Source organism: Sus scrofa, chromosome 10 (genome assembly GCF_000003025.6).
Source record: "Sus scrofa isolate TJ Tabasco breed Duroc chromosome 10, Sscrofa11.1, whole genome shotgun sequence".
Taxonomy (NCBI): domain Eukaryota; kingdom Metazoa; phylum Chordata; class Mammalia; order Artiodactyla; family Suidae; genus Sus; species Sus scrofa.
In genome coordinates, this window is record NC_010452.4 from 31,164,082 (window position 1) to 31,177,859 (window position 13,778).

The following is a 13,778-nucleotide window of genomic DNA, read 5'->3' on the forward strand; positions in this document are numbered from 1 at the left end:
ATTTGTTGTTTACCCTTAACTTTTGTAGCACTTTTAATGTCTTATTCTATTTTCTTTATGTTGTGTGTGTTAGTTTTCTATTCCCAGCTGGAGTAGAAATTCTTTGAGGGCAAAAGCCAAATTTATGCTGCTGCTTTAAAAGCCTACAGGCAAAGGTTCTCTGTGAATCCTTAATACGCTGATTGATCATACAGTAATATTTTTGGAAGTTTTTTTCTAGTTTTTAAAGAGTTAAACTGAAATCATCTTTGCCTAATTGTATTTTTTTATATACTAGTTTTTGTTTATAATTAAAAGGTAAATATAAGTTCTGAATTGCTGTATTTAGAGTTAAATGCTGGAGAGAGCTGTATTTTTCACTTCAAAAGTTTCATTTCATTCATGCTCTTTTATCATACTCTTAGAATCAACTACCTTAATATTTAAGTTCTGTGAGATAATATGAAAAAAGACATTTTGCAAGATTCCCAACTTCCTAACTCGTTCTTCTGCCCAGTGATTTATTTTTGGAATATCTGTCAGAATATGTCAAATACTGGAAATAATCTTAAATGCCTTTCCTGTAAATGTTAAATATCATTAATATGGATTAAAAGCTTAGTGGTAAATTGAACCAGTGTTGCTCAGAATAAACTCAAGTAGTTTTGTTACTTTTTCTATGTTGAGATGATACTATGCTTTAATTATAGTGAAATATTTTATACTCTGTTTTGAGTTTAGGTGGAGAAATTGATGTAAACTTTTTTTGTATAACACCGACATGAATTCAGTTCTTTTTTTACCTTATAACTGTATATTGTTTTTATTTTTTATATTTATTTATTTATTTTTGCTTTTTAGGGCTGCACTCTTGGCATATGGAGGTTCCCAGGCTAGGGGACTAATCAGAGCTACAGCTACCGGCCTATGCCACAACAACTCGGGATTTGAGCTGCGTCTGCGACCTACACCACAGCTGACAGCAATGCTGGATCCTTAACCCACTGAGTGAGGACAGGGATCGAACCTACAACCTCACAGTTCCTAGGTGGATTCATTTCTGCTGCGCCATGATGAGAACTCCTGTATATTGTATTTAATATCCATTTGTATAATAAAGTATTTAAAAGGTTAACCTTTTAAAAAAGTTACTTTTTCTTGATAGTATGAATTTACATTGAATTAATTCTTCACTTTTTAGTTATTCTGTAAAGTATATATTTGAGACTTAACCAGATTTTCTAGTGTTATATGCCCTTATTTTGCCATTTTAATTCTAATCGTATTTTTCTCTGGGTTGGATTCATTTTTTTCCATGGATAAACCTAACTTTCCCTTCCTTTTTTTTTTTTTTTTTTTTGTCTTAGTATAGGATTGGATGTTTTCAAAGGGATAACTTTGGTTAGAAAAAGTTTATTAGTTCATGGTGCCCAGTGTTAACGTTTTTCTGATTTTCAAGGTATGCCTTTGAAACAGATTACTCCTTTTTGGAATTGGTTTCTATTTTGGTTTAGTTTTTTTAATCTTTAATCAACAGAAATGATTCGGAATACCTTTGGCAAAAATAATTTGACCAAAGGACACTGAGTGATTCACAAATTTGAATTAAAAAATAAAAACTAGGCCTTGGGAAAGATGGAAACTACGGAATTTTGGGGTGCTCAGAGCCATGAGCCTAGTAGAAGTAGTAGTATACTTACTCACTTTTAGAGGCTGTCATCAGGTGATGGAACTCCAGTTGCATTGTGTTTGTTCTCAAGTTTTAATTCCTAGGAGGGTTGGGTCCTTTGCTCTGACCCTGTTTTTGGTGATGGCAGCTGGGATATTTGTGTGGGTATGGAAGTGGGTAGTATACGGGATTAGGTGATTGGCTGTCTTGCTAGAATCATAGGTTATAGGAATGAAGTGTAGTTATTCAAAAGAATAAAGGAAGGAATTATGGACAAACAAAAATAAGCAATGTCCACTGAGTTTATGCTTGTATATACAGTATATGTAGATAGACACAGAGATGTAGACAAATCCAGAATGTTTACTCCTATCGTTTTGCAGCTACAGATATACTTTATTACCAAAGGTTGACAACCCAAAGTCCTATCCTTTATACTGTAGCAGTTCTTTTTGGCAATTAGGAAAAGTAATTCTTGGAGAGTAATTTGATTAGAGGGTGGTGGAAGCCAGGTTGTAAGAAGTTAAGGTGAGATTGAGTGGTGAGAAAGAGGAACCAAAAGGTATAGATCACAAAGAATCATGTTATTATAGTATTAAATGATTTGAGGTTAGGGTAGTCATATAAGAGGAATAAAAAGATAGTGAATTCTGTAACATCAGGCATATACCAGAACAATTGGTCCCTTATTTAAAGGTTCTATACATGTGGATTAGTTTGTATTAAGGAAACGGTATGTTTTGTAATGCTTATGAGTCTTCAGTATTCTTATATTTTTGAATAATTATCACTATTATATTTTCTGTGTCCTAAACAGGATACTGTCTTTGACATCTATTACAGTGTCAATTTCTTTGTAAAGTTTAAAAAATTTTTTTTGGTCTTTTTGTCTTTTCTAGGGCCACACTCACGGCATATGGAGGTTCCCAGGCTAGGGGTCTAATCAGAGCTGTAGCCGCCAGCCTCTGCCAGAGCCACAGCAACGCCATATCCGAGCCTCCTCTGAGACCTACACCACAGCTCATGGCAACACTGGATCCTTAACCCACTGAGCGTGGCCAGGGATGGAACCCACAACCTCATGGTTCCTAGTCAGATTTGTTAACCACTGAGCCACGACAGGAACTCCAAGTTTCTTTTTTTTTTAATTAAAGTAAAATGATGGTGTTCCCATCGTGGCACAGCAGGAACGAATCCGACTAGGAACCATGAGGTTGCGGGTTCGATCCCTGGCCTCGCTCAGTGGGTTAAGGATCTGGTGTTTCCGTGAGCTGTGGTGTAGGTTGCAGAAGCGGCTTGGATCCTGCATTGCTGTGGCTGTGGTGTAGGCCGGCAGCTACAGCTCCCATTAGACCCCTAGCCTGGGAACCATGGGTGTGGCCCTAAAAAGACAAAAAAAAAAAAATATATATATATATATATAAAATGATTATGTGATATATACACAGATAATTGACAAAAGAAATAAAAATCTCAAAATTAAAAATTTTTACTTTGTTATCTCCTATAAAATACAGAGTTCTCTCCTTTGGCTTGGATAGATAATTTTGGAGAACCCAGACTGTTTTTTAAAGTCTTTGTTTTTTTATCCTGTATGTATTGTCATGGTTACCTTGCTGGTGTAGTATAATGCTATCATCTGTTTATTGTGAAACTCTGTTTATTTTTAGCTGACATCTGAAATGTTTGAAGCAGATCTTGAGAAAGCATTGTTGCTAAGTAAATTAGAATATGAAGAACACAAAAAGGTATTTACACATCTATTGATTTAGCTATTTTATTAGATTTAAATTGCCTTAGTATAGGATTGGATTTCCAGAAGTTAGTACCTTCCAAAATTTTGTGTAAAAGTTTTCCTTTAAAGTTTGTCCTAAATAATCATTATTGTAACCAAATATTAACATAAGATTTTTATAAGATTTCTCTTCAAGGTTTGAGGGACAACAGAAACATGTGGACTAAGCTTTATCTGGTGATTTGGGATATTTAGTTAAGAAATTTCTCCTCCCAGAGTTTACTTTGTGACTCAGTGGGTTAAGGATCTGGTGTTGCCACAAGCTGTGGCATAAGTTGTAGATGCTGCTTGGATCCAGTGTTGCCAGGGCTCTAGAGTTGGTCAGCAGCTGCAGCTCTGATTCGACCCCTAGCCTGGGACCTTCCATATGCTGCAGGTGCTGGCATAAAAAAGAAGAAGAAGAAGAAGAAGAAAATTTCTCCTCCCAAGGTGAAGGGAAGACAGGAAATGAACTTAATTGCAGGTGATTTATTTTAACTCATTTATTTATTTGTCTTTTTAGGGCCACATATGGAGGTTCCCAGGCCAGGGGTCAGATTGGAGCTGAAGCTGCCGGCCTACACCACAGCCACAGCAGTGCCAGATTCGAGCTGCATCTGCGACCTACACCACAGCTCATGGCAACGCCAGATCCTTAACCCGCTGAGCAAGGCCAGGGATCAAACCTGCGTCCCCATGAATACTGGTCAGGTTCGTTTCTGCTGAGCCACAATGGGAACTCCCCGATTTTAACTCATTTTAAATTAACATAGAAAACAATTAAGTTTTTAAAATTTAAGTAAGTGTGAATACAGAGGTGTCCATTAAGAGACCTTCTGCTAGAGGTACACTGTAATTAAATTAGAGGACAATTCTGATAATTTGACCTTGTGAACTCAGTATTTATCACTAAGCCTTGATATCGGACTGTATGCCAAAGTGCATTCTACAACTTGTAACTGTAGGAACATTTAAGCAAAATATAATGTTGGTTTCTATTTTCTCTATTTTGCTTTTTAGGGCTGCATCTGCAGTCTATGGAAGTTCCCAGCTACAGCTGCCGACCTACACCACAGCCACAGCAACAGAATCCAAGCTGCATCTGCAACTTATACCACAGCTCACAGGAATGCTGGATCCTTAACCCACTGAGTGAGGCTAGGGATTGAACCTTCATCCTTATGGATACCAGTTGGATTCATTTCCACTGAACCACAACGAGAACTCCCAGTTTCTATTTTCTTTATTTAAGTTGATCATTTATATTATCCATATTATTTAACATTTTATTCCTTTACATATATAGGGGATTTTTTTGGTTCATAATTTATTCACCTTGTGATTACTGAGTGGTTGATTATAAATGGTTTCTGGTTTAAGGGCCTTTAGACTATGTCATTGTACACTCGCTTCCTCACTCAAGGTGAGAGTTAACTAACATTTACAGCAGATGACTTTTTTTTATTTATAGCTCAAGGGAAGAGAATGAAAGTTGCTGTTAGAGCGGACATGGTACCCTTTGTATGTCAGTTTCATTTTCCATGTCCCTGTACCTGTTATCCCGAATAATCAGTAATAACTGTAATTGTCATTGTAACTTGTCCATTTAGACACAAAGCTGGCAATTACAAAAGTGGATATAGTTAGCTTTACTATGATTTAATCATTTAAATGGATTTTCAGATTACATTGAAAAAAATTCTGACTTGCTCAGTTCAAAAATAAAATCTATCAAATAGAATATTATCATACAAATGATTCATTGTTAGATATATGTCTAGATTCTAAAACTAAAAAGATTAGCTTTGCCTATAGAAAAGGAGTAGAGTAGATGGTGTTGGTAAAATATGCTTACAGCCAGTTTTCTTGGCACAGTCATAGGCCTACTATGTAAAAGCATGGATAATATCAGACTGTAATGAATCTCAGAGAATGGAAAAACTCCTTTTGTATGCAGTGGCTCGTTTGATGTAATTACATCGAATGTTAACTCAGTATTCCAATAAAATAATTATTTTAGCCTAAGGATTTTTATAATACCTAACATTTGGTGTGGCATTTTCTATCCTGAAACTCATTCACCAAACATTTTTTTTTTGAATTCTCAGAATTTGCTAGGCACACAATACAAAGATAAAGACATGGTCCAAGCTCTTGAGCTTAGTGGAGGGAGACACACATATAATTGTTGTGTATAGTATTTAGAGATGTATGTTCTCAGTGCAGTTGGAAGTCAGGAAAATAGAATTTTCTGTGCCTTTGATGGGAGTGGGTTTAAGGAAAGGATTATTTTTAATTTGATAAATCTGATATTTTACAATTTATAAATTTAAGGTGTATAGTATGTTACTTTGATAATTTATATATTATAATATAATTGCCAGTTAAGCAGTATTTGTCATATTACATCATTATAGTATAGGGGTTTTTTAATGTTTTTTTTTTGTTGTTGTTACTTATTTATTTATTTTTCGGCCTCACCTGCAGCATGTGGAAGTTCTTGGGCCAGGGGTTGAGCCTATACCACAGCTGTAACCGAGCTCCAGCTGTGACAACTGGATGCTTAACCCTATGAGCCATGAAGAAATGCTTCTTATAGAATAGTATAGAAATGTATATAATATATATTTATTTATATATAAGCTATAGAGATCTAATACAGTATATATTAATTACACTGTACCTTGGATCTCTACAGCTTAATTATTATGCATTACACATTTGTATCCTTAAACACCATCAGTTTTATCTCCTTACCCCTTCCCCTGGTAACTACCACTTTACTTTTTTTTTTTTTTAAAGCAGGTTTGGCTTTTTTAAGATTACACATATAAGGGTTAGCATATAGTACTTGTCTTTGACTTATCTCAGCATAATGTTCTCAAGGTCTACCCCTGTTGTCATATAAGTGGCAGAATATCTTAGGAAAGGGTTCTTTTCTTTTTTTCTTTTTCAGCTGCATGCTCAGCATATGGAAATTCCTGGACTAGGGATGGAATCTGAGCTGGAACTGTGACCTGTGCCACAGCTGCAGCAGGAATCTGAGCCAGAGCCATGACCTAAGCCACAGCTGCAGCAAGGCCAGATTTTAACCCACTCTGCTGGGCTGGGGATGAAACTATCACCTCCACAGAGACAAGCCAGACCATTAACCCACTGTGCCACAGCAGGAACTCCAGGGAAGGGTTCTTTTTTTCTTTTTCTTTTTTCTTTTTTCTTTTTTTTTCCGTCTTTTTGTCCTTTCCTAGGGTCACACCTGCTGCACATGGAGATTCCCAGGCTAGGGGTCCAATCAGAGCTGTAGCCGCTGGCCTACACCAGAGCCACAGCACCTCGGGATCTGAGCCGTGTCTGCAACCTACACCACAGCTCATGGCAATGCCAGATCCTTACCTCACTGAGCGAGGCCAGGGATCAAACCCACAACCTCATGGTTCCTAGTCAGATTCTTTAACCACGACGGAAACTTCAGGGAAGGGTTCTTAAAGAGGAGTTGTACTGGGCTGTATAGCAGTCCATTGGTAGGCAAGATAAAGTAGGCATTCCCAGTGAAGGAGTGTCATGTATACAAAATATGTGCATGTGAAAGAGTGGAGCATATTTGAAAAACTAATTTAGGGACTTAGAGTTGCTAGAGGTACTGCTACTAGAATAGGATATAAAGAACCTCGTGTACAGGTGAAGGAGATTGGGTTTTACGCATTTGTTGGCACAGAGCTGTTGAATATTTTTAACATTTAGATTGATTTCAGATTTTCATTATAGAAACTCATGCTATAATAATGCGGAAGATGAATGGAGGGACTAAAATTAGAGGGTGTTGCAGTGTCAAGCTAGAAAAAGATAGGAGAAATGACAGAAGTTATGAATAAAAGGGAATAGATTTAAAAGGTCTTTAGGAGATAAATTCAAAAAGACCTAGTTGCTAATTTGCATATAAAGTACGTAGGAAGAATAGGCCAGGATGACTGAGGTTTCTAGACTAGACAGTTGTGTAGATGATGGTGGCATTAAACCAGGTACTTACTATAGGATCAAGTAAGGAAGGCAGGGTGAACATACTTAATTTGGAGATGCTTTTGGAACATTCAGGTCAAGTTGTCTGTACATACCCAAGTCATCACATAGAACTTTACGCTTTGAGTTAGAAGAATGAGTATAAAGCATAAGAAGAAGAGGTTAATAAAGAAATAATAGGAAGTTACCTGGTGGTGCAGTGTGTTAAGTATCCAGTGTTGTCACTGCTGTGGCTTGGGTTGCTGGTGTGAATCGAATTGGATCCCTGGCCTGGGAACTTGGGAATGCTGCAGGTGTAGCCAAAAAGAAAAAAAAAAAAAAAAAAAAGAATAATAGTGAACAGAGGCTGCATTTTAAAGAATAGAATTAGGAAAAGAGAAGCCAGTGAAGGAGACTTAAGAATAGTCAGAAGTAGGAGTTCCCTTGTGGTACAGCAGGTTAAGGATCCAGTGTTGTCACTGTAGCAGCTTGTTGCTGCTGTAGTACAGGTTTGGTCCCTGGCCTGGGAACTTCCACATTCCACAGTGTGCCCCTCCCCCAAAAGAATAATCAGAAGTAGATAAATGGATAAAGAAGATATATTTATACAGTGGAATATTACTTAGCCATAAAAAGAATGAAATAATGCCATTTACATTATTTCAGGTCATGGATGGACCTAGAGATTATCCTACTAAGTGAAGTAAACCAGACAGAGACAAGATTCATATGATACTGCTTATATGTAGAATCTAAAAAAAAAAGAATGTTAATATGGGAGTTCTCATTGTGTCTCAGCAGTATCAAATCTGACTAGTATCCATGAGGATGTGGGTTCGATCTCTGGCCTCACTCAGTGAGTTAAGGATTCAGTGTTGCCATGAGCTATGGTATAGGTCACAGATGTGGCTTGGATCCCCCATTGCTGTGGCTGTGGCATGGGATGGCAGCAATAGTTCCGATTCCACCCCTAGCTTGGTAACTTCCATATGCTGCAGATGTGGCCCTTAAAAAAATGGTACAATGGTACAAATGAATTTATATACAACACAGAAACAGACCCACAGATATAGAAAACATACTTATGGTCACCAAAGGGGAATGATGTGGGGGGGATAAATTAAGAATTTGGGATTAACATATACACATTCTTTATTATAAAATAATCAACAAGGACCTACTGTATAGCACAGGAAACTCTGCTCAATATTTTGTAATAACCTGTAAGGGAAAAGACTCTAAAAAAGTACATATACATGTATGTATAACTGAGTCACTTTGCGGTACACTTGAAACTAACACAACATTATAAATGAACTACACTTCGATTTTTTTAAAAAAAGTATTTATAACCAAAAAAAGAAAAGAATAATCAGAAATGTATTGAGAAAACAAGAGGTGCTAGAAAAAATGTCTTTGTATTTTACATTGTAAAGGAGGTTGACCTTAATTTTAGTGTCAGAACAGCAGATGCCAGATTTCAGTGTGGGTGAGAAAGGAAATTTATTGTTGAGTATCATCTAAAGTTTGGTCTTGGTGTTCCCATCTTGGCTCAGCGGTTAATGAACCTGACTAGTATCCATGAGGACCTAGATTCTGTCCCTGGCCTCGCTCCGTGGATTAAGGATCCGGCATTGCTGTGGCTGTGGCGTAGGCTGGCAGCTGCAGCTCCGATTCGACACCTAGCCTGCGAATTTCCATATGCCATGGATGCGACCCTAAAAAGACAAAAAAAAAAAATTAAGTTTGGTCCTAAAGTGAAGAAGAGCGTGGCAACTAGGAGTTATAAACCAAAGTATAGCTTTTTATTTTAGTGTTTAAAAGGCAAGAGATTGAGTGTAAAAGAAAGTGTCTTTTTATATAGTTTGGATAGCCTATGTTTTGATTTTTTTATTTGCTTCTTATTTTAAAAAAATAAAATTTTAAGGAGCATATTACTTATTGGTGAGTTGATTTTACTAGTGTAAACCAAGCTTAATTATTGTTGGTAATTTTGCTTTTTTAGGAATATGAAAATGATGAAAATGTTTCAACTCAGACAAAGGTTATAAATAAAAAAGGTAAAAGAAAGACTCATCGTGGAAAAGTCAAACCTCTCACAGTAACATTAAAAGAGTTTCAATCTGAAGGTAATATATGTACAAAATCTCTTATACTAGGGGAACTATTCTGAGTCTTTGTATACTTAAGTTGTAAGTACTTTTCTGATTTTTAAAATAAGTAAAGATTGTCTTATTAATGTTACTTAGAATGTAAAGAATATAAATCTGTTTGGAAATAAACTGTTTGGGGGTTAAAGTAGTTTAAAATCAGTCATTAAAACCTTATAAAATTTCATTAAGGATTTATCTTTCTAAATTTTCTAATTTCTTTTCTAAATTTTCCCTTTTCTAAAACTCACTGAAAATAAAAATTGACATTTGTAGTTTTTGAGTCATCTTGAAAGATATTATTGTCCTTATAAAAATAAAGTGATTTGGCTTATTCTAGACCAGAAATACTATTTTCAGATTTCATCCATTATTGGTCAACCTCTTCAGGTTATCTGGAACTATATCTTAGAAAATTGAAATATGGATTTTTAGAATGAGACTTATTACCAGAAATCCCTATACAATATCGTTTGTATTTTTATTGAGCAGGGAAGACCAAGGAAATTATACCATCCACCAGACTTGTGAAAATAGACCACAAAGCACATTATTTTTGGTACGGGAAATGGCAAAAACTTCAAGTCTATGCTGTATAATATGGTAGCTACGATTCACGTGTGGCAAACTATAAGTTAATTAAAATGCATTGAAGTTAAAAATGCCTTAGTTGCATCAGCCACATTTGATGCTCAGTTGCCGTATGTAACTAGCAGCTTCTATATTAGACAGCACAGGTATGTTACATTACTGTCATCACAGAAGATTTTAACGATGAGTGCTGTGCTAATACCAGTTATAATTATTGATGACCAAATGAACAGCTGCTTCTTCACTGACTGAGAGTTTAATACACTGAGCATTTGTTTCATGAGGATTAATAATACCTTAGGAATAATCTTTAAAAAGTAAACAAAAGGACGTTTTCATTAACAAACCTGTGAAGTTAGGAATAAATTTAGAGGATTGTATTGCTTGCATTTAAAGATGAGGAAAGTTTTTCCTATAGCCTGCCTTGTTGATTAGGTTGCTTTGTTTGAGGGTTAAAAGAACAGATGTATGTATGTTAAATTTCCAACTTTGGTAAGAAAGATTTTATATATGAATTATTAAAAACTAGGCAGAAACATGAAAAGAATGCTTTCTAAAACTTCTTAATTTTTTTTCATGTGTTTAAGCTATGTAAATTTATTAGCTACATCGAGAAAGACATTAGTGTGATACTGTTAAAAGGAAGCTACACAACTGTTTCAAAACCATGATTAACACAGTCATGATTCTTCCTTGGGCTTTGGGCATCACGTTGTATGATGCTAAGTAAAACATGGCTAGAAGAATGACTGTATAGCCCACCAGGATTTGGGAGTTTGATCTGATACTTTTGATTTTGACATTTACTGTGTTTGTGGACAGTATTCTGGGTGCTTTAGAGAACTGGACCAGCTTTTAGATTCTCAAATAGATTTCTCATAAGAAACTGTTCTATTAAATTATTTTAGTCCTCATGAATGAAAAATTTCTGCTATGCATGAAAAGCATTATTAAATATTAGATATCCTGATCATCTCCAATTTAAATAAGAACACTTGCTTCCTATTTGTACTTCAGTTTCAACCTTATATCTGTGTGCATTCCTACAATATTTCAGAAACACTTTGTTGTTACTAAGTCAGTGATTTGTTTAATCTTGATATAGATATGCCATCTTTTTGCATTTATAAATATTCATCAAATTTAGGACTTTGCCACAGTATTATCAACTCACTATGATGTGTATTTTTAAAATTAACAAAAAACTAGCTAATAGTTTTAAAAGACACAAATTGCTATCCTGTGTTGTATTTATTCCACAAAGGCAGTGACCTGTACAATTTTTGGCAATAAGAGTACCCTGTGATTTGATTTTAGACATATTTGTTCCTCCTTCAATTCCCCCCTCCCGAATTATGTGAAGCCATAAACCTAAAATATATGGAATTCAAATGTTTAAAATTTAATAGTACCATTTGGTGTGGGTGGCATTGACTGGGATAAAAATCCTTAAGGAGAGAAAATTAGTAATTATGTGTAAATTTTAATAGCATATCCCTAGAAAAGTAAATCTGATGTGAGTCCTAGAGAACCTACAAATGACTTCTGTAACTATTATTATAATTTTGAAAATTTTTTCAATAATTTTGTTGAAATATTTTACATATTGAAATATTTTTATATGTTAATGTCCTTCAATGAAGTCTCACCATTTTTTTTTCATTTACAGATCCCATTAGTAAAAAGACTGAGGTAAGTGTTATTGTAACCGTCTTTATTCTAGAAGACATTTGATAAAACTTCTGATTTTAAGAATAATGCTTTAGTGTTTAGCAGTAAGTCATGAATGAACTCAAGCATGTTTCTGACAATTAAAAGGATATAAATTACATTACAGTAGTATAAAAATACTATTTGCAGGAAGTATAATAGAATTTGATTTAGCGTCCTAATTAGTGTGTGTTTAAAGGTTACCACATGTAAGCTTAAAATTTTAGGGAAAAATGGTATAATATTCCAATCTTTATTAAAAACATCCCAAAACCATGTCTCAGGATTTTTTTGGAATTATGGAAATTGTGAGGTAAACTGTGATTTTATAATTTATATCTGTAGATAAGATAACCTGATCGTATACTTCTCTTGCCATTCACTATTAGAGGGTAGTGCAGCCTACACATAATTTCCTAGTATTATAGGTCATTTTTTAAAGACTCTAATATAGCTTCTATAAACCTTTTAGAATTAGGAGATAACTACTATAAAATATCTTCTAATATTGAGGAAGGTACTAATAAAATGTTAAGAGTTCCTTTGACTTAAGTAGTAATTTGGAAGTTTCATTTTTCTTCAGTTATCTAGTATTTTTGTTATTCATTCCCTTAATAGATTTTTTTTTTTTTTTTTTAGGCCCGCACCCATGACATATGGAGGTCCCCAGACTAGGGGTCCAATTGGAGCTACAGCTGCCAGCTACACCACAACTCACAGCAATGCCAGATCCTTACCCCACTGAGCGAGGCCAGGGATCAAACCCACCCCATGGTTCCTAATCGGATTCGTTTCTGCTGCCCCACAACAGGAACTCCTTAATTGATTTTTTTTTTAATGGTCAGATGTTCCTTGATTTCACTTTAGAAAACATACATGGTTTTGACCATTTTGTTTTTTGATATTTCAGATATTTGCTTGACAGGTCAGGGAAATGAAATCTATCTCTATGAAAACCACATCTTAAATAACTCTGTGACTATATTAGTAATATAGTCCTCAACCATACACACAAGCACAAAATCGATTTGTTAAAATGGATGATAGAAATTCTTTTAAAGTTAATTACAAACCACTGTCACCATTTTTAGATTAAAATTTAAATAATCACAAATATAGACTGAGTATTAATTTTATGTTTGAAAGTGGAAAACGTACTTTTGGACTGATTTCAATTTTTTTTTATTATGCATTGATTTATTTGGAAGATAGCTTTATACAAATGAGGAAGCAGATACCAAAGGTGCACCCTATTCCTAAGAGACTACTAGCAGCTGTTAGTGGAAGGAATAATAATTTTTATAAACAATTCATGTTTACTTTTTCTTCTTCAGTGATTGAAAAGAAAAAAATGCAGGCTGGCAGGATCTCATCTATTTAATATATTTAATACAAAATTGTATTTAAACAGGCATAGGTATGTGATATAGCATATGTTTTGTCTCTCATTATAGTTTTAGAACTGTGTTTTATTTTTCTTCTATTAAATGATTTGCTATGTAATAAAATTCACTTTGAATAATCCTGATGATTAAGACATTTTGTACATTTATAAATGAAATCATAATTTATTTCGTACATAACAATTTTAAGAAATTGGTCGAAAGAATATGTAATTCACAGTATCTTTTGACACTTGTAAAAAATATACCAAAGTTGTGTTTGATTTCCATTGAGGTATTACTCACTTTCTTGGGACTGGAATATATAAATATGTAATGGTTATGCCATTGCTCTAGGAATTTAGAAGAACTTTTAATTTTTTAATTAAACAGTAATTGATTTACAATGTTGTGCCAATTTCTGCTGTACAGCAAAGTGACTCAGTCATAAATATATACACATTCTTTTTTTTTAAATATTATTTTCCATCATCATCTATATATACCAGAAGATTGGATATAGTTCC

General features: G+C 34.6%; 1 protein-coding gene across 4 annotated transcripts in view; it reads left to right on the forward strand.

Annotated features, from left to right (window-relative positions):
• GKAP1 (G kinase anchoring protein 1) overlaps positions 1 to 13,778 on the forward strand; it is an 89,169-nt gene that overhangs the window by 22,283 nt on the left and 53,108 nt on the right. For 3 of the 4 annotated variants that reach the window (XM_005668028.2, XM_013980151.2, XM_013980149.2), the window contains exons 4-6: positions 3,319 to 3,396; positions 9,424 to 9,547; positions 11,829 to 11,851. In XM_005668028.2, the coding sequence (XP_005668085.1) occupies positions 3,319 to 3,396; positions 9,424 to 9,547; positions 11,829 to 11,851 (225 nt within the window). The remainder of the gene's footprint in view (positions 1 to 3,318; positions 3,397 to 9,423; positions 9,548 to 11,828; positions 11,852 to 13,778) is intronic. The other variant, XM_013980150.2, reaches the window with a different exon arrangement.